This window comes from Aspergillus bombycis (assembly GCF_001792695.1).
Source record: "Aspergillus bombycis strain NRRL26010 chromosome Unknown contig00009, whole genome shotgun sequence".
Taxonomy (NCBI): domain Eukaryota; kingdom Fungi; phylum Ascomycota; class Eurotiomycetes; order Eurotiales; family Aspergillaceae; genus Aspergillus; species Aspergillus bombycis.
In genome coordinates, this window is record NW_019170011.1 from 23,127 (window position 1) to 41,977 (window position 18,851).

Sequence of the window (18,851 nt, forward strand, 5' to 3'; positions counted from 1 at the left end):
TGTTGCGTTGCATTCCGGCAGGCCGGGGGTGGGGACAGCCTCGTCTGTGTGGGGACAACCAGGTGGGGAGCCCCAGGTGGGAAAACAACTTTCAAAAGTTACGAGTTTCGCTTCTCGAACATCACTCTATAAATACATTAGCACGGTGACAGAAATTGTACTAAATCTTCTGTGTCTTCTATAAAACAGCAGTATTGGACACAAGGATGTCTTCCATTCTCGTTACAATACTATATGTGATGTTCTCTGGCTGTGTATCGCGATGCGCGAATAATATATAACCGCACCCGTCCAATCTTCACTCTCGTCCTAAAAGTGATAGGAGACAATTATATTCGCTGGGTCTCTACAAATCATGCAAACTGTCTTACTATTTCTGTGAGTCCTGGTTAATTCCAGCCTCCAAGGTCCTCTGCGGCCATCCTGAATAAGATTCTGCCTTCGAAACACTTCCACTGTTGGACGTTTGGTAGTTAGTCTCCAGGAGAAAATAGAATCTTGATTAATTGACTCATTGACTAAAGGGTAACTACGGGTTGGTACAATCTCCCCCGGAAGCTGACAGATCGCCAGCCCCGCCTTCGTAATCGTGGTCATCGCTCGTCCGCTTCTATTAGCTCTCCTAGACACAGTGAAATGACAGTTAAAGTCAGAAGTTTGTATGTTCCGGAAAGGACAGACCCTTGCTGACCATTGCACTGGTTCCCTCGGTATACGCAATCCACTACCTACACTACCTACAGCAGTATATAAGAGAACGCAGCAGCTTCTCTGGTGCCGAGACCAAGTCGTCCTATTAGCAAGTCTGGCTCCTTGCGTTGCATGTAAACATGCGACTCAAATAGATCTAGTTATACGGGACACATTTGGATGTCTATTTGGACTCTTGATTGAACGTGAAACCATTTGAAGACCCACCCCGAACCCGTCCGGAGTACAGGGAAGGTCAAGATCAAGATTCACATCGATGACAACTCTACCTGCAGGGAGAACAGTGCATGTTGAGTCGAATTCGTTGGCTGCGCTGAGAATACTGTCGAATGACTTCAATATTAGGTTCGACTGTGGCTTTGGGGGCTTTGTCTAAATGGTCAAGATTTCCCTAAAGTTGCGGTGAGGACGAGGCAACCAACAACATTAACACCTGTCATAGGCAAGGAAGAGCCAAAGCCTGCATAGCTTGTCATATCTACTACTTGACCTTGCCCCATTATATATCATGAGATATTCAAGTGCATAGGATTGATTTCCTGTGATCCCAGACCACGGCCTTCACGGTGAAAGTAGCCTAGTTTTCCCCTTTCGTCAACACTTGATATATATTATTACAACTCGCGCCAAAGACCTTCTGTCATGACGATCGACGGAGAATCATTATTTAATGACCTGGGAGCGACTTACGAAGCTGCTTTTGCAAACAATGCCCCGCTTCGTGCGTTTGTCCATCGCACCTCCAAGAAGCTGCCCCCGGGTAGCCGAATTCTAGATGTGGGGTGTGGTACCGGCAAGCCGGTGGCGGACATCCTGGCAAGTGCAGGCCATGAAGTTCATGGGATTGACGTTGCCCCTAAGATGGTAAAAATCGCCCAATCCCAAGTCCGGGGCAGCTTTGAAGTAGCCAACATGAATGACTTCCATCCTTCCCAGCCCTACGATGCTGTGTTTGCCATTCTGTCTTTGTTTCAACATACCCCTGGGGAGGAATATTCCTTGATCTTCAAATTCTCGGAGTGGCTTAAAGTGGGCGGATACTTGGCCATCGCTGTGACGCCTAGCACCAGCCTGCTCTCGGAGACTTGCACATATGATCCCACATGGGATTGTGTGTGGATGCTTAGGAAGCCGTGGATGGGCAACTACACCAAGGAGATATTCTACTCAGAGGATGGATGGCTTCGGCTGCTGCGAAGCGCCGGCTTTGTCGTTGCAGATGAACCCGCCAATGATCTCTTCTTCCCCGCTGGTACCCAGTATATAGCTCCCGAAGCCTATTATTATGTCCTCGCGAGAAAGGTCGACGCTCAGCCATTGCTAGGGCCATATCCACTCCCCACCTCTCCAATGCGCGTCACCCCGGCTGACAATGTGGATATATTCACCGATCGCTGGTGAGCAAGGATCTTGAGGCGCTGTTCGAACAACTTGCGGAGGGACAGGACGTGCTTGCTCTCGGACAAGAACATGATTTGAGTCGATATACACGGCACAAAGAAGTCCAGTATTTCTCCGGGCCGGCCGAAGATCTTCCATACCCATCGGAGGCTTTCCAGGTCGTCTTAGCCCCTTGGACACTTGACCATACTATGGATCTGGAGAAGGCTATCCAGGAAATGGTCCGTGTGGCCCGCCGGCGCGGTTCCAAGATTGTTATCCTTCAAGGGGCTCCCGGTAACGAGGCAGTGATGCATCTGAACGCTGCGACGCGCTCGCACCGAATCGACCATCAAGGTCAGATCCTCCAGGCGGCAGTGCAACGCTTGGAAAACCAGGGGTTTCGAGATATCTCCCTGCGACGAATCCGCGCACACTATGAATTTCCGGAGGAAGATTTGTCCACACGGTGCGCGATTGCTGCGGAGCTATTGGTGGATATGTGGCACAAACAACATCCCTGTTACGAAGTGATCAAGCACTCGCTGGCTTCTCGACTAAAGCTCCATTTCGAGGGCCATGCTCACTCTATCGGAAACGATATGGTCGTCTTGGTTGCGAGCTATCCAAGCGATGAAAGACATTGAACATCTCGAATTTCGGCCTGAAGCAGACCATCTCTTGAATTTATTTCCTAATAATTTCTTACTCTAGAATATCCACCACGTTGTTACCGGCATTTTGGCTTAGGGTTAAGAGATGACTTGGAAAGTCCGGGTTGGCAGGGGTGCCGTACCATTCCTATACGCAATCCCATCCATATGCTGTGTTAATAAGACATGATGACCCGGTCAGATTTCTTCCTATGTTTAGGATACAGTAGTTACCCGTTATGCTTGTGTCATTGGCTGGTAAACGTCGCACTTGCCCGTGGGGAAAGGAAAGTTTGGTCGGGATAGCTGAAGCTAGTTTTGATGTAGATCCCCGATCCCAGGGGTTGGCGACTCGGAAGAAACCCAACACAACGCCAACAAAAAGACTCCTAAGACACGATCTGACATGTAGAAGGTGGGTTCGCTGATACACGACACGGCTTGGATTGAATAACCGCCTACGGCAGGCCATTACACAGCCTCGTGTAAGCCCCAATCACAATTAACCCACCGTATTATGGAGAAGGCTAGGAATGTTGATCTCTGACCCACTCGGCCGTATTTGGAGCTATGGAGCGCTACTTCGACCACAATATGGGCTGCTCCGCTTGTACTTCAGGCGACCTGCGATTAAGGCCACCTATTTCTACGCTTGGCATATGCAGGGATTGACAGATTATTGTCCCTATCCAGACTACGGGTTTGGAGGACGGTTTCTAAGCCTATTCCCTAGCATTCAGATTGGTCTCTATGCCATGGTGGTCTTCTTAGATTTATCCGACATAGATTTCTGTATGGGACAGGTCAAGATATAAATACTCGACAGTAGTCGATGCTTCCGAACTCCAAGAAGCAACAGACTCTGCTCTCACTGCAAAGTACAAACAAGATCAACTCTACATCTCCAGCCTCTTTCAAAATGAATCTCCTCAGGGCCCTTGCTGCTACTATGGCACTTTTAGCCGGACAGACCGTCGCCTCCGATGAAGGTGAATCCGGTGCACACCTCTTAAATACCCATGGACTGACTCAAAAAAGCCCTATCAGATGCAACCAATCCCTCCGATCTCCAGGCCCGGGCCTGCGTTGCCATAAGAGTATGCCAGGGCTTTGACTTCAAGGGACCATGCTACAATGAATGCCTCAAACCATCGACACTGCACGAGATTCGGGTTGGATTCAAGAAGAATGCCGGTTCGTTTGCGGTAGATACCAAGGGCTTCTTCTGTACTGTCGGAACTCCGTAAGTATTACACTCTGAGTAGGTGCTTAATACACGAGCAGGGATAGACTGACAGAGTCTAGAAACACCGTCACGTGCTCAGGCAAGAAATATCCTGGCTTCAAGAGACTTCCTGATTACTGCATCAACAACATAGAGGCCTACCAATGTAACCCGGACTCGGACTGAATAACCTATCCTTTGACGCGCGTCCATTGGGTGTCGCACTATCTGTCGGGGCGACTTCGACGGTTGCGATAGTTGCTCAGTTATCATTCCTATACTGAAGAATCATGAGGTGGTGGATTGCATATATTGGAAAGGTGGAGGCTGATAGTCTGCCTAATCAGAGCCATTTGACTTCATGTTTGGATTCTCACACAATCCTTCCCGGGCCAAGCCAGTATATGCTGGTCGCCAACGTAATAGCGTACAACCAAGATCGCAGGTAGTGCACCTAAATTGGCCGCAGGTAGTAGATATTATAAATTAAGTTTGCTGCGGACAGGTAATCGGACACCAGTAGGCGATGGGGCTGATTGATAAGCCCAGCCATGCCCATTAGCTGCATAATATTCAACTCTGGCACTCGTAGGCTAGTCTTCAACATAGTACGAGGGTCAGCCCGGTGGGAGTTAAGATACTGTTTATCCTGAATTGGAGGTTCTTCATTGTAGTGGTTCAATAAAACTTGGAGCTCAACATTAACGCCACAGAATTGCCTGATTTTCTCTCAAGATGAAAACTATACCAACAACTGCCATGTAGATTTATATAGAATATACTTCAGATGCCCCAGTCCTCCAGCTCGATGAAACCTGTGTCAGGGACTCAGAGTCCTGCAGAAGGCAATCAATCAAAGGAAAGGAACTATCAAGGCTGCTAATATGAAATCCATTGTCTCTCTGATGCTCTGTTCTTCTTCCGCCTATCCTAGATATTCCCGTAGTTGCATCCCTGGTACAGTCGGGAGTAGGTTCACTAGATTGACCATTTTAATTTTTCAGATCGTGGGTGGTGCGTAGCTCGCTTACATGCGCAGATCGTTTACCGGTTCAATTCCGTTAGTCTAGCCCAGTCCATCGTAGTAATTATCTACTCCATAACTACTCCACAACGACCAATGTCTATCCTATCATAGCACTTGTGTCCCTCGTTGATTCCGAAGAGCCCCTCCTCGCGAGCTAGCAATTGATTTAAATCCATCATCCCTTCACATTCTCTCTCCTCTCTTGCTTCCAGCTTTAGCTTTATCCCGAGAACCGTTTTGCTTCACGCCCGTCCACTCCCCCAGCGTCCCGAATCCACTTTTTTTTCCTCTTCCTTCGAGCAATTCCGATCCACTTCTGCCAAAATGGGTGTCCACGAGATCAAGTCGTATGTCGATTGATTGTTTCACATTCCCTGGTCCATCTATCTTGCGGTCGGTAACGGATACACTAATACCCTTTGGTTTAGGGCTGCTGAATTCGACGAGAAGGTCATCAACTCCAACAAGCCAGTCGTTGTCGATTTCTTCGCGACCTGGTGCGGCCCTTGCAAGGCTGTTGCCCCTGCGATCGAAAAGTTCAGCAACGAGAACGAGGGCGTCGAGTTCTACAAGGTAGATGTGGAGGAGCTGAATAGCGTCGCTGCCAACTTGGGTATCAGTGCCATGCCTACCTTCGTTTTCTTCAAGGACGGCAAGCAAGTCACTGACTTGACCGTGCGCGGTGCCAACCCGAACGGGGTCCTCACAGGTGTCAAGGCCCTGCTTGCCTAACTGGTTTCCTCCTGGACATTTGTTCGACACTGTTTTTGTTATTTTGATCTTAAAGGAATACGTTCCTCGTTTAGAATAGACAATTGATTCCTTTCTAACTATCCTGACTCCCGAGTCCCAGAGCGGATTCTGCCTTTGATACCCGCATCCGAAAATCGGCGAGCGTTCGGATCGGGTTTCAACCCGTATCTCCCGACCGTATTTTTCGATCAATTTTATGTATCCAGAATGGGGCTATACCTGGAGACTAACCGACAACACGACCACCAAATTGCACACGTCGAATTGGAAATAAACGGCCACTATCGTGATCGAGCGTCAAGTAACCACGACGGCGGGTTACCCGTACTCTTCCCCGTACACGCGGCAGTGATGCACATCTCCAGACTGCCAAAGGCAAACTGCTTGCCGGTGAGTCCAGGTCCATAGTGGATGTACTTGCCAGAGTTTGTCATGATCGTGCGGGTGTCCTTGGGGATCACCGGTTCCTGGATGGAGCACCAGCAGGTGTCTTGCAAGAACTGGACCCCGAACTGTTCAAGCTCCCGGACATAGCCCGCCTGCACGGCAAGGCCATACTGGGCACGACCACAGGTGACTATCACCGCAACATGCTCGTTCTTGATCCTTCCTTGGCACAGCTTCGCTATCCCTTGGATCTCCCGGAGGGAGAAGTGTGGGTTGCCAAATGAGATGAGATCAATTTCGCGCGGCTCAGAGCCATGGTTGAACTCCTCCCAGGTCGCGGCTAGATCTTTCCAGTCCACATCGATAGCCTTGGGGGCGATGCCTGCACGACATACGGCCTCCAGCGTAGGGGCTTCGGGGGTCAGGTTGACTATGTGGAACATGGGAGCGCTGGACGATGTAGCAAATGCCGCTGAGAACGCTTTGAAATCGTCACGATTGGGCTTCAAGTGTTCCAGCCCTGTGATGGCCGGAATGTGGGCGGTGGCGATGGCGCCGAGAGCGTAGCCTAGAATCGGCCAGAAGGAGTCGTCCGTCACCTCGGGCGGTGTTACTCGGAGCCAGATAGACGCAAAGCGATTCTCGTCCAGATAGGCTCCCGCCTTGGGTGCACGGCCAGTCAGGGCAATCAGGGCCTCCAGCATATTGGGGTTCTTGAGCGTCCTCGCACCAAGTACACTGTTTGCGTAGAGAACGGCATTGGACTCTCCCCAGGCAATTGGATCGCCTAACGTCGGTGCTGTGTCTAGTAGATAAGGGGCACAGGTAAATGAAATCTTGCCGCCCATGTCAACAAAGGCCTTGGCCAGTTCATCACAAGAGGATCCAAACTCTGTTTCAATTCCGAGAGCCCGCCATCGTTTCTGGTCAATATTGAGAGAGTTGATAGTAGTAGGAACCTTGAATTTACCGCCCCAGTCCCGAAGTCGTTTTCCAAAGGCAACTGAGCCCGGGCCATACCAGGCGCCATCCGTATGGGCTTGGCGGATATCCATCAGCTCTCGGGCTCCCATCATATCCGCCATTCGGATGATGATCTGAAGCGAGATCCTCGCCGCCTCACCGTGGGTTCCATCCAGCATGGCCCGGTCGGAATCGGTAAGCTGAACGTTGCACTTGGTCAGGTCAACCGTGGGTTTCATACCTCGATCGCTACTGTGGGTATTCAAAGGACTATCCGAGACTATTTCACCCTGGACGTGGACAGTCTTGCCATCCCAGCTCAGTACTCGACGGAAGTCCTCCGGGTTCAATGTTACCACCGCGGCCGACTTGTCGAACATCTCTTCGGCAACGATAACGCCCAGGGTAATGATTTCCTCGCGACGTTCGAAAATCAGTGCCTTGGGGCCCAGGCCGTTAAGAATCAGTTCCATCATGACGACGCTGCCGCCACAGGACCCTCTGCCTCCCGGTATGGCTAGGATGGTGTCTTTCAGAAAACGACCACTCAGCGGGTGGAAGCGATCAATCACCTCGCCCGTTTTGGGATCCACGCCGCCCCAGAAGCTGAGTTCCAGATCTGCTGCCAACAGTGTGGCGGAGGTGGTGCCCGTAACATAAGGGGTACCGTGGAAGATGCATTGCTCTGACGAAGCCATGCTCGTAATGAGACGAAGCGTCACGCTGTTAAAGTCAAAGTAAGACGAAGTTCGAACTGGGATACCACTCCGAGGCAAGAACAGCCAGAGGGTTCGACGAAAAATGGGGCAAAGCTTTTATACCTATATACTTACGTTTTACTACACTACAGGGTCCTAGCGGGACATCGGATAAGCTGCTGTATCTTCGGCGGCCTTCGCCAGTGTGCTTGAGTGGAAGTGGGCGATTTAGTAGTCTGGCCGGGCCAAAAGGCCTAATCAGCCGGGGAGTAAGCTATTATCAAGGGGGTATACTAAAAACTGTACTCTACTCCGCAATGCCATGAAAGTGTCGCCGTGGGGCAGCACAGAGGGGATCCCGTCTCGGATATCATAACTGATGCAGGAAGGCAATTCCTTAAGGATCCACAGGATGGCATACCCCACCTATAAAGTACATAGTATTCTCATCCCAGCTAGATATCTGAGCATGGCTTACTGTCTGCGATGAGCTGATTGGAACCTTTTTCGTTCCATTTGCTGCAGTCTCTTATCACCTGAGACGGTCCAGATCTCTCGACGAACGATGTGCCATCGTCAAATCCATCCCACGGGATACGGTACGAACCGTCTCCCCACATCTGTGGTGCTCTCTTTTCTTTCACTGGAATTGGACTAGCGACCAGTATGCAGTGGCTTCTTAGCTTACGTCATGTGCCGGCTTCTCGATTTGAGGTACCCTAAAGTCTTTGATTCCGAACACTAGCGTATTGCACCTCAACGCTGCATCAAATACATTTACAGACAACGGTTAATAGTGGCGCGATGCTCAACAGCGAAAGCGAATTTCTTGAGGCCATATGGGCCCTCTGCAGATAAAGAACTGTTGACGGTCAAGTACGGAGGCTCAAGACTGGCGATCAACGCAATGAGGCCAGCGATATCATTAGCGAAGGCAGGCCGGCCCAGCAGTCATCGCTTGGAAGGTACGGCCTCCAATGCCGTCTATCGCCATCTTACCACTGTCCGAGAAGTACTTGGCTGATCAACATTATAGTCAACTACCACGTTGACGCCATGCTGAGCCAGTCGGATGGCAATCATAGCCCCAGTTCCACAACTTGAGTTAGTCACTACATGCGTCTACTTAGTGATGGCCACTCATGCTGAACGCGGTTTTTAGAAACAACGCCGTGCCAACTACGAGCTTTCCGGTCGAATGTAGGTTGTTCAAAGCCGACCTTGAATTTTAAACATTGGCTGAAGTACCGGGGACCTGGACTTCGCGTATTTCACCACTTTACTAAGATGCTGGGTTCCAAAACAGACTATTTCATTATATAGCGTGTTTGATGGCTCACATACTGTTTGGCCGATCGGGACGCTTACATGGATGTAAACAATACATTTTGGCCAACATTAGTACTCAGCGTTCGGGTTAGATGGGCTCTGACGACTGGGATGTCTTTAAGCCATTGGGCCCAAAGTAAAGCTAACAAACCAGGCATGATAATCAACTGCCAACCACAACGAAGAACAGGATGAGGCTCTACATTAGCTGACATGGAGTTCCATTCCAAGTGGGTCTGATCGACTGTCATAGCCTACAGGTCCTGGCCGACCATACGCAATGTCACTGCACTAGTGACGCACCCAGCACAATTTTGCTGCTCTAGGTGAATATTCAGTCACAATTGATACCTGAGGTAAGGTTGTCCGCTCTTATTTATGAAAACCTTGTAGGGATGGGAATTATTATGTAAGGAGGAGCGTTAACCACAGCTCCAACTTTATCGACTTTTCTATCTGTACGTTGACTAGGGCTTCCAGTGACGCGTCGGCCCATTGGCGGTCACGAGTCTACGATATATTCTAGGAAAAGCATTATTACCTAAATCGAAGCTGCCAGCCTGAGGACAAGCACTTCGTCGGTTATTACTAATATAGAGCTATTTCACTTGACAAGAACCAATAAAAACAAAGCAATCGGGGCAAATTATGCTAAATACTTGAACGGAAAAGTAGTCCTACTTGGCAGCACTACCAAATGCCTGGGAATCTTTACTTCTCATGGGCGATTATATACAATCTCTGTTCCTTGGCTCCTTGCACACGTTGATTGAATACTTCTCTCGACCAGAGATAAAGTCATGTTTAATCTCTATAACTATTTTTCTGTAGAAAGCGTATGCTGTTTGGCCATACATGTCAAACATCAATAACATATAGCATTCACCTAAGCCGTAGCTTGATCCTTGTGACCCTGATGGATCAAGCATAAAATAGCGATACTTGCGAGAAGGCAAGATAGAATATTGAGTAGCCCTACCGACGTCATGATACCAAATATGACAGACACTTAAAAGGGAAACAGTTATGTATCGGCAACCGAACCAGTTCTGAGCGGCGATGTCAGAAATTAGTGCGACTGGATCAGAGTGGGTTGAGGCTTTATGCATCGCCACGATTGGAAGCCAGCTAACCTACACGAGATTGTTGTCGTTTGCTAAATATGGCTCCCGGTTAGGGCGCTGAATGTCAGCATCCGCCAGATGTGGGTCCACGAACGCTTCGAAGGCTTACCCTCGAAAGGCTAACCCATTCTGGTATAGTGGCACCCTGTTCGAACTTCCAACGCCGACCCGCCTTTCCCAGAACGTACTAGGCTCGAATGGGTTACCCGGAATGGCAGCGATCGGCGATGCTTGTTTGCCCGTTAGGCTGCTTTGGATGGACTAATTCGGCCGGATTATCATCAGGGCAGCTCGAATGGGTTTCCAAAACAGGCAATATGATTCAGGCGGACAGCTCGTGTATCCGACTTGCGAAGAATTAGTTTACCTGATTGTGAACGCTAACAACGAAGGCAATGGAGTTTTAGATCACTTTCCACAATATATAAACCGTGGTATTCCTCCCTGCAACTTGCCAGTTCTGTTCTGATCTATCTGCATCAACATCAAAACATTATTTCTGAAGCCCGACATCCCAGATCCTCTTTGAAAACCATTCCATAGCAATGCGTCTCCAGTTATCACTCTGTGTTGGAGCGCTGTTCACCTTAGTGGTATATGGCACCCTTGAATACTTCCGTTGGATATCAGTCACTGACACAAAGAGTAGACGGCAAATGGATCGATCCCTAACATCACCATTACCAATTCTACCTCGTCCATCTACCAATTAAGCAGCGACCCTGAGTTTTCCTTTGTGCTGGAGACCTTTCTCTCTTTCAGCAATGGTGGCGGTGCTGCTACGGGCGAGGTCCTTCGCGCAGCCTCCCAAATAAAGCCAGGCGATATGGAAAGCTTCTATAAAGAGTTCAAGTACCTGGCAGACCAAATCGCCGACCAGGCTGCCTCAGTGAACGCCACCAGGTTTCCCGTATCCGCTCGTGAGGCGCATTTCCGTGCGTCGACATACTATCGCGCAGCGGACTTCTTCCTGCACGGCAATGCTTCCGATCCTCGAATTCAAACCCTCTGGTCTTCCGTGTTGGACCATTATGACACCGCAGTGAAGCTGCTGCCTGAACCACCGCAGCAGGTGGAGCTCGACGCGGGCCGGTTCAAGATTCCCGTGTATTTCTATGGGGCCCCGAAATCATCACTGACCAATGTGACGAGCGGCAAAGGCAACCGAGTCCCCACGATCCTGGTCGGATCTGGGTACGATGGAGCTCAGCAAGATTCATACCATCAATTGGGCAAGGAGGTCCTCGCACGCGGGTGGAACTTCGTCACCTACGAGGGACCCGGACAGCCTACAGTACGTCGTGACTCAAACATTGGCTTCATCCCCGACTGGTGGAGTGCGGTCACCCCCGTTGTGGACTGGTTAAGCACTCGTGATGACGTGGACACGGACCGGATCGCGTTGGTAGGCGTTTCGTTCGGTGGCCAGTTGGCCCCTTTGGCAGCCACCCGTGAACACCGTCTTGCTGCCGTCCTTGCAATAGATGGAATGCTTGATCTTCAGGAGTCAACCTTGCAGAAGTTCCCACAACAGCTGCGTCAACTATATCGCAGTGGGAACGCCACAGCCTTCGATGCGGCGATCTGGGCGGGTTACAAGAAATCAAGTGACACACAGCTGAAATGGGGCCTTGATCAGGGATTATGGTCCTTTAATACCACCAGCCCTTTCGAATGGATGACGAAAATGGGCGAAATGGGTCTCAATCAGTCAATGTTGGACAAGATCACTTGCCCAGTGTTTGTTGCTTCGGGTGAGGACGACGGCCTCGCCCCCGGCCAGCCGGAGAGGATGGCGCGGATGCTCGGAGACAAGGCTCATTATCATCTTTTCAAGACCAATGTTGGCGCGGGAGAGCATTGTGCCCTTGGGGCTGAGCCTCAGCTGGCACTGGCTACTCTAAACTGGTTGGACGAGGTGTTCGAGAGCCAGACTTCGCGTTCCTATTAATGGGTACAATCTGTGGATACTTTGTTGCCCGGTGAGGATGGCAGTTTTTGTTGCGTGTGATTATCGGTGCTCTTGATCCAGGTTCGGCTGCAGTTCTATTGTTATCGCTCAGTTCAAATGTGTTTGTTGTTACAATTTCCACAATTTCGTATTGCATAGCCTTCGCTTGTCCAGGGTCGTCGTTCAGTAATTTACGAGTATGTCCTTACCGCACGCATAATTCCAACCTCATAGCCTATTCGAAGTAGACCCAGGTTCGCAGCAGCACGCTGCCTGTCGATGACATTGGCGGAAGACGAAATTAGACCCAACGGCCAAAGCAGCTTTAGGGCATGTCCCCATGTTGGAATGCTTGGGCCCTGTTGGTTAACTCTGGCCCCTGTAGCCGGCATAAGTAGTGGGAGGGATACTATAATGCGGTCTGCCAGGTGCATTAACCGTTTAGTGCTAGACTCATGGTAGCACAGGAGCTCAGCGCGCTTCTTCGGTGGTGCAGTAGCTTTTAATGTTTGGGAGAGAAGGTCTATGCATCCTTGATAAACTTGAAAGAGAAATGCATCGAGATAGTTCGCGGCATGCTGGTTCATTAACCACTTGTCAGTTTGTCCTGTTGCTAGGTCGTCTGATGGACCTGGCTGTGACTGTAGGGCTGGCCCTTGAGTAATCACTGCATCAATCGACGATTCGAGATTTTTGCAAGCCACTACTATATCGTCGATGCTCAGGAGCATTTTTTCGTGTGTACCTTGCTCGATCAAATCGCGGATGGTACTATAAATTCGACAAGCCAAGTCGCTGTACAGAAATGCCGGCAGAAAGAGCATCTCCTTCGCCATGGGGGATGTCTGCATCGAATGCAACCATGCGACTGCTTCTGGTGGAGGTGGCTGACCTGCTTGTATTGCCTGTATTTGCTACGCCATGGAACGTCAGCACTGACCGAAGACTTCAGCCAGCCTACAGGAAACTTACAATGATAGGGTACGCTATCTGGAAAAGCTGGCATCCTGTCTTGGTCAAGAATTGGTTCTGGCCTCGCAATCGCAACAGTCCAATCATTGCTTCGCCATGCGCGTTCCAGCCCCGAGGTTCTTGCTGTGACTTTTGACTCGGTGCCCCAACTAGGAGCTATAGTGAAAAGGAGTCTTAGCCTTTACGACTGGAGTGTCAATATTAGAACTAACCTACCTCATACAAACACAGCAGCCACACTGCCACCAGCGTTTGGTCTTGCTTCTGCTTCTCAACGTGGGAGACGTCATTTGATAAAGATTGCAAGGCCTTGGCATAAAGCTTTCTATGGCCGAATCCAGTGCTATCAGGCCGTGACCGGTTGGTAAAGGAGGCGGATGCAACAGCATTGCACACCTTGTGCAATGTAGATGTGCTATCAGTGTGCTCAAGCAGTTGCGGCAGGAAGTCGAACGAGCCGTACACTCGAGCACCCTGCATGGTTAGAATGGTGAATTGGCTGATGACAAGAGGCTTTGCATGTGCCTCCCACTCTTCAGTCGGCACATATGTGAGTGCTAGTGGTGGCTGTCTCGCTCCAGCGAATCGGAAATGCCGATCCTGTTCTTGTTCGGTGTCCTTCGTCACCTGTGGGTCGGAATTCTGATTCTTATGGCGCCGGTAGGATTCAGGGGTAAGGACCCGGAAATTAAAACTCAGTCTATTCAAGTCCCTATAACCCGGACAGTCATGGCCCAGCTTCTTACAGCGCAAGCAGCCGGGGCGTCCAAGGTCACACTGCCTGTATTTTAGTGATCAATACCGTCATGACACATGAGTTGGAACCCACCTTCACCCGGCGACGGCGACAAGTGTAACAGTCCTTACTCGGAAGTCCAGTATTGACCATATTGATGAGGAAGTGTTGTCTGCATCTCTTGGGAGAAGTAAGCGGAAGGAAAGAGTTTCGTCGACGTGGGGGAAGCCTAAAGGTAACCATGCCAAGACTGCGCCACACTCTAACCCGTGATGTTCTCAGCCCTATACAATTCTTCCTGACATGTCATATGGTGATCGACATGAGGTTCATGTATTTGGTGACATTCATCATCGGTTGTTAACCAGTATCGCATCATGTCCTTTCCTTGCACATGACTGCAAGTGCGGTCCTAATATCTAGATCAAGATTGATATCCATGTTTTTATGAACAGCGTCCAGTGCTGATATGCACCCAAGACCAAAATGTCTCAGTTGAACGCCCTGAAAAGCCAAGAATGCTAACGCAGTGCATGCCTTTGTAATACTCAATCCTTACTAATACCTAGTACTAGGTAATATTACCCAAGCCCCGCCAACACCTACTTCCTTCTCGAATACGATCCCATCTCTACGGGCTTCTACCAACTACCCTGCACGTAATCACAGTTAACATAACAATGCCGAGTTGAAATTACTAGATAGGCCAATAACTTTAGAAATTATATATCCACCATATAACCAGACACAAACAAAGGGGACGCCCCGTTCCGGAGTCTAGCGAGAGTGGTCATTCCTATTAGTTTAGTTATTTGATAAATACCACCCGTTACTCTAATAGAATCCTTTTACTTACCAGGTCAACTCATTCATACTGTTTTAGAAACTATACATCCATATTGGACCTGGCATATCTATCTTTACTTCCCGTTCCATTACCTGTGTACAGCGCTTCGGACCTCCGTGATTACCCCCTAATGGAACAAGCCCAATCTACTCGATTGGACGGCAGTGGATTTCTGTTGGACTGAATGTGATTCTAGCGCACTACCTAGACATTTATTTAGGGCGCCATTTCGAGTAAGGCTTTCAACCAAATGGAGTTTTACTACATATTCTGCGTGGTCAGTAAGGATAATAGTCTTGAGATTTGTTTTAAAAAAACTGAAGTAGTAATAACTATTGACTTAGAATAAATACTAATAATTAACATAAATACTCTATATCTAATTATTATCAATGTGGTAGTCTCTATTTATTTAAGATAATATAGCTAACAACAGATCTATCTATAATACTTTGTTCTACCAAATTTAGAAAAATATAAGATTTTAAGATATTGATGAATATATAGCGAGGATCGTCGCATCTACCACGACCAGTTATTCTCCTTGGCATCGGCTGTCGTGCTTAGTAAATATATCGGAGAAATAGGAGAAGCCTCAATATAACGCTATGAAGCATTCATTACAGCCTGCAAAAAGCGAAGCGTATCGGCTACGATGTCAAAATCAGCCAAGCTCACCTCCAAGCTGAGCCATACACACTCGGTAGCCCAATTACGCCACTACTATTTCAACCCATCCATCCACTGCGACGAAGCCACTCCTCAAAAGTAGAAGCCTTCAGACCAAGCTCCTCAAACGAGTGATCTTGATCCTCAGCGAAAGCCCCGTAACAGATCCTATCCGCGGGCGCCACAGCAGCCCATTCCATCATCTCCTTGGCATCTTCCGTAAAGGCCGGCCCAACGCGCGGAGCCGTCATCTCGCCGAACTCCTCCGCCGATATGGGGTCGTGGATCGCAGGCTGGCCGGTGACTCTTGTGAATGTCCTTACCATCTCATCGGGTGTGGTGCGAGAGCTTAGCACGCAGTAGGTCTTTCCGTGGGTTTTTGGGACGCCGAGCTCGAATACTCCTTTTGGAAAGGGTCAACATGTTAAATTCCCCTTTTGAGAATGGTCTATGGATTCTTCCTTTTACCCGGTTTGGGGGAAATCAAATGAACTTACTCGCAGCGAAAGTCCCCATGTCGTGGATTGGATCTGTCCACTGTGCAACTTGGCTTCCGGGGATGGGAATACGAAACTCAACGACGCCGTCCGCTACCAAATTGTCATATTAGCCTGTGCCTTGGATGGGTTAAGGTCTGCATGTTTCAAGCCAAACTCACACCGGCGGATAGAATATTGAGGCCAACGCAAATTAGTATAAAAGAATCCTGTACCAAAGAAAAAGCCCGCTGTCAGCACAGGATTGCGCCGCAGAGCTATAGTACCAACCAGGAATAAGGCAAGTCACCCCGCCGCTCAGTCTTTCTCTCGCGAATTTCTCAACCTCATACTTATTGTTCATGTGGTGCATATTCACAAATCGACCTCCCGTTGCGCTGACCATATCCGGCAGACTACTAAAGACAAAATGCTTGACACCACAGTCTTCCGCAGCCAGGACCATATTGTGACCGGCTTCAATCTCATGCTTCATTTCTTCCTCCTTCTCTAGGAGTCTTCCTCTATGGGTCTCAGAAGTCATGGCAAACACACCATAGGCACCCGCAAAGGCAACTTGGAAGGAATCCTTGTCATACGCGTCGCCATGGACGAGAGAAAGGCGGCTGTCATTTGTCTGGTGGTCGGAGAGAAACTGCTTCGCTTTTGGTGAGTTGGGATCGCGCGTTACGCCCCGGACATGCCAGAGACCTCCGTCTGGGGCCCTAGAGCCAAGTAGCGCCTGGATAACGCCAGCTCCTTGATTTCCTGTCGCGCCGACGACGGCGATCACATGAGCAGCAATGGGGGTTGCCATTCTCTTTTTCTAATGTCCTAAGCCGATGCACATATATTACAAAGAGATAGAAACAAAGTTGCAATATGGGGCTTAGTTGCAAAGAGGAGATAGGATATGGGAAGAAATCAGCGGTAGTCTGTTGCTGAACTCATCACTTTTTATACAGGATTGCGAAACCCAGAGTGGTAGAGAGCAAAAATACGTCACCAAATAGATAGATAGATAGATAGATACCTACGTATGGATTACCAATACCAGATTACTCAGCTGCCTCCACGGAAGCGAGAAAGTCTCCGTTGATAGACGACTTTTTGTCTCCGTCGGCCGGTCCCTAAGCCTCATTAGGAGGTTTCTTTCAGAAGTCTCCGTCGATAGAGAACCTGTCGCGGAAGCTCCTTGTCCTTCAACTAGCCAGCAGAACTTCCGTCCAAACTCCGTGCAGTAGGCAGTAACCCTGATAACCACCTGTAATCGTCGAAGAAAGGTCGAGGCACCTCTGCATCCTGTCCTGAAATGCATTGATCAACTAAGTTTGAGGGCCGTTCTATCTCAATATGTAGATATCTGATAGAGCTCTAGATACTGCAACACTACCCAGTTTCGGTTCATAATTTATTAGACTTGATATTAAGTATACTTAATTTCGGTTAACTGTGTAAATTTTAGCGTAACTGTGGTTAAAGATAGAAATTCTATTAATCTAATTATAATCTAGCGGTTGGATATCACTGGCCTTATTAACCTAACCTAACCTAACCTGGCCATATGCCAGTCTAGTATTGTTATTTGAGGGAGACAGATCAGAGTTATATAGATATAATAGCAGCGTTAACAGATTTGTTGAGTTCTATATAATCTAGATTTTATCAGAACGCTTGATCTGAATCCTTTAGAATATGGTTCTTCAGTATATGCCTAAAGAATCATCTGATGGTCTACACAAGACCAGTATTCTACCAAGTCCGGAATCGATCAAATCCGGCGAGAATGGACTCCGCTAGATCATGACTGACCAGGAACGCTCCCGCATTGCCTCGGCCCTACACATGGAAGGTACGCGGTCATCCAACACTGACTCCCTTAGCTGATATCTAAAAGCGAGTTTCTGACACGTCTTAATATAGAATGATCGATCTCTCGGGGTGGCAATGTTATGATGCGCGACAGAGCAACTTGCTCTTGATGTGGAAAGCATTCCGGCCTTGATGATCTCATACTCAGTGCCAAGGACCGCGAGATTCATGGTCGTGAATTCATGTTGGATATCCTGCTGAAGGGAACCAAGGAGAATAGCCCGACTCATTACATCTCTTGTTCTGGATGTGGCACGCTGCATGATGGAGGATTTGGCTGCTACGGTTATGATAATGGTTTGCCTGAGTGTCTGGAGCGCTGTTCTGACGGACGTAATGGCAAAGTCCTAGTAGTTTTACATCATAGTGGTCATTCTCATATGATAAGAATCCCTTCCACAAGGCTACTATATAAGAAAGAGACCAGTAACCCACGTTTTCAACGCACCTCAATTTCTTAAACCATTAAAACATACGTCACACCACCAAAACTACCTGAGTGTTCAGCAATACGTGATGAGTATGAATGTAGTATCCTACTGGCTATATACGCCATAAGAAACCATGGATTTAGCTGCCTTAGAGAGACAGTTAACTCTTTTAATCTACGCTACGCAGCCCTTGAAAGGGCCTCATTCAAAACGATACCCCGACTAATAGTCATCAATTGACTGCTAGTAACGATGGACCACTTACAAACTGTATTCTATTACCAAACGAACGTAGGGTCCCTCGACAGCCAGCGTATATACGAGAAATAGCTAATATCCTGTTCCTGAAATGCAATACTATCCCCCCCCCTCATACTATAGAGGACGAATGGTATATAACTTTACCTCGCGTAAATCTGGCTATAAATTGTTTTACACGCCTTTACAGCTACCAACGTGTTAGAGTAGAAGATCTTAAGATCCTAAACGCTAGGTTTAAGCAGGTAGATGAGGCTCGGAAAAAGATGAATACAGATAACGACCTTCATAGGAAAGTTCATATCGTCGATTACTGAGCAGCTCGTATACCGATTACAATATGGGAAATATATCATCCGAGATTGTCGAGTACGCGTTTCAGTTACTTT

General features: G+C 48.6%; 7 protein-coding genes across 7 annotated transcripts; 4 read left to right on the top strand and 3 right to left on the bottom strand.

Moving 5' to 3' along the window:
- Nucleotides 1–1,353: 1,353 nt before the first annotated feature.
- Nucleotides 1,354–2,738, top strand: ABOM_003501 (uncharacterized protein; the record flags this gene model as incomplete). Its single annotated transcript, XM_022530631.1, has 2 exons — nucleotides 1,354–2,085; nucleotides 2,157–2,738. 2 exons carry the CDS (start codon nucleotides 1,354–1,356, stop codon nucleotides 2,736–2,738), a joined length of 1,314 nt encoding a protein of 437 aa, XP_022393080.1.
- A 925-nt stretch (nucleotides 2,739–3,663) lies between these two features.
- ABOM_003502 (uncharacterized protein) lies at nucleotides 3,664–4,155 on the top strand (the record flags this gene model as incomplete). Its single annotated transcript, XM_022530632.1, has 3 exons — nucleotides 3,664–3,733; nucleotides 3,792–3,987; nucleotides 4,050–4,155. The coding sequence occupies 3 exons, from the start codon at nucleotides 3,664–3,666 to the stop codon at nucleotides 4,153–4,155; spliced, it is 372 nt and encodes a 123-aa protein (XP_022393079.1).
- Nucleotides 4,156–5,320: 1,165 nt separating this feature from the next.
- ABOM_003503 (thioredoxin family protein) lies at nucleotides 5,321–5,728 on the top strand (the record flags this gene model as incomplete). Its single annotated transcript, XM_022530633.1, has 2 exons — nucleotides 5,321–5,343; nucleotides 5,425–5,728. The coding sequence occupies 2 exons, from the start codon at nucleotides 5,321–5,323 to the stop codon at nucleotides 5,726–5,728; spliced, it is 327 nt and encodes a 108-aa protein (XP_022393163.1).
- A 302-nt stretch (nucleotides 5,729–6,030) lies between these two features.
- On the bottom strand, nucleotides 6,031–8,490 carry ABOM_003504 (uncharacterized protein; the record flags this gene model as incomplete). Its single annotated transcript, XM_022530634.1, has 2 exons — nucleotides 6,031–7,822; nucleotides 8,486–8,490. 2 exons carry the CDS (start codon nucleotides 8,488–8,490, stop codon nucleotides 6,031–6,033), a joined length of 1,797 nt encoding a protein of 598 aa, XP_022393084.1.
- Nucleotides 8,491–10,795: 2,305 nt separating this feature from the next.
- Nucleotides 10,796–12,201, top strand: ABOM_003505 (alpha/beta hydrolase family protein; the record flags this gene model as incomplete). Its single annotated transcript, XM_022530635.1, has 2 exons — nucleotides 10,796–10,843; nucleotides 10,900–12,201. The coding sequence occupies 2 exons, from the start codon at nucleotides 10,796–10,798 to the stop codon at nucleotides 12,199–12,201; spliced, it is 1,350 nt and encodes a 449-aa protein (XP_022393070.1).
- A 191-nt stretch (nucleotides 12,202–12,392) lies between these two features.
- ABOM_003506 (Zn(II)2Cys6 transcription factor) lies at nucleotides 12,393–14,062 on the bottom strand (the record flags this gene model as incomplete). The annotated part of the gene is made up of 4 exons (XM_022530636.1): nucleotides 12,393–13,115; nucleotides 13,174–13,329; nucleotides 13,390–13,950; nucleotides 14,003–14,062. 4 exons carry the CDS (start codon nucleotides 14,060–14,062, stop codon nucleotides 12,393–12,395), a joined length of 1,500 nt encoding a protein of 499 aa, XP_022393083.1.
- A 1,422-nt stretch (nucleotides 14,063–15,484) lies between these two features.
- On the bottom strand, nucleotides 15,485–16,718 carry ABOM_003507 (uncharacterized protein; the record flags this gene model as incomplete). The annotated part of the gene is made up of 3 exons (XM_022530637.1): nucleotides 15,485–15,828; nucleotides 15,923–16,015; nucleotides 16,193–16,718. 3 exons carry the CDS (start codon nucleotides 16,716–16,718, stop codon nucleotides 15,485–15,487), a joined length of 963 nt encoding a protein of 320 aa, XP_022393082.1.
- Nucleotides 16,719–18,851: the final 2,133 nt, after the last annotated feature.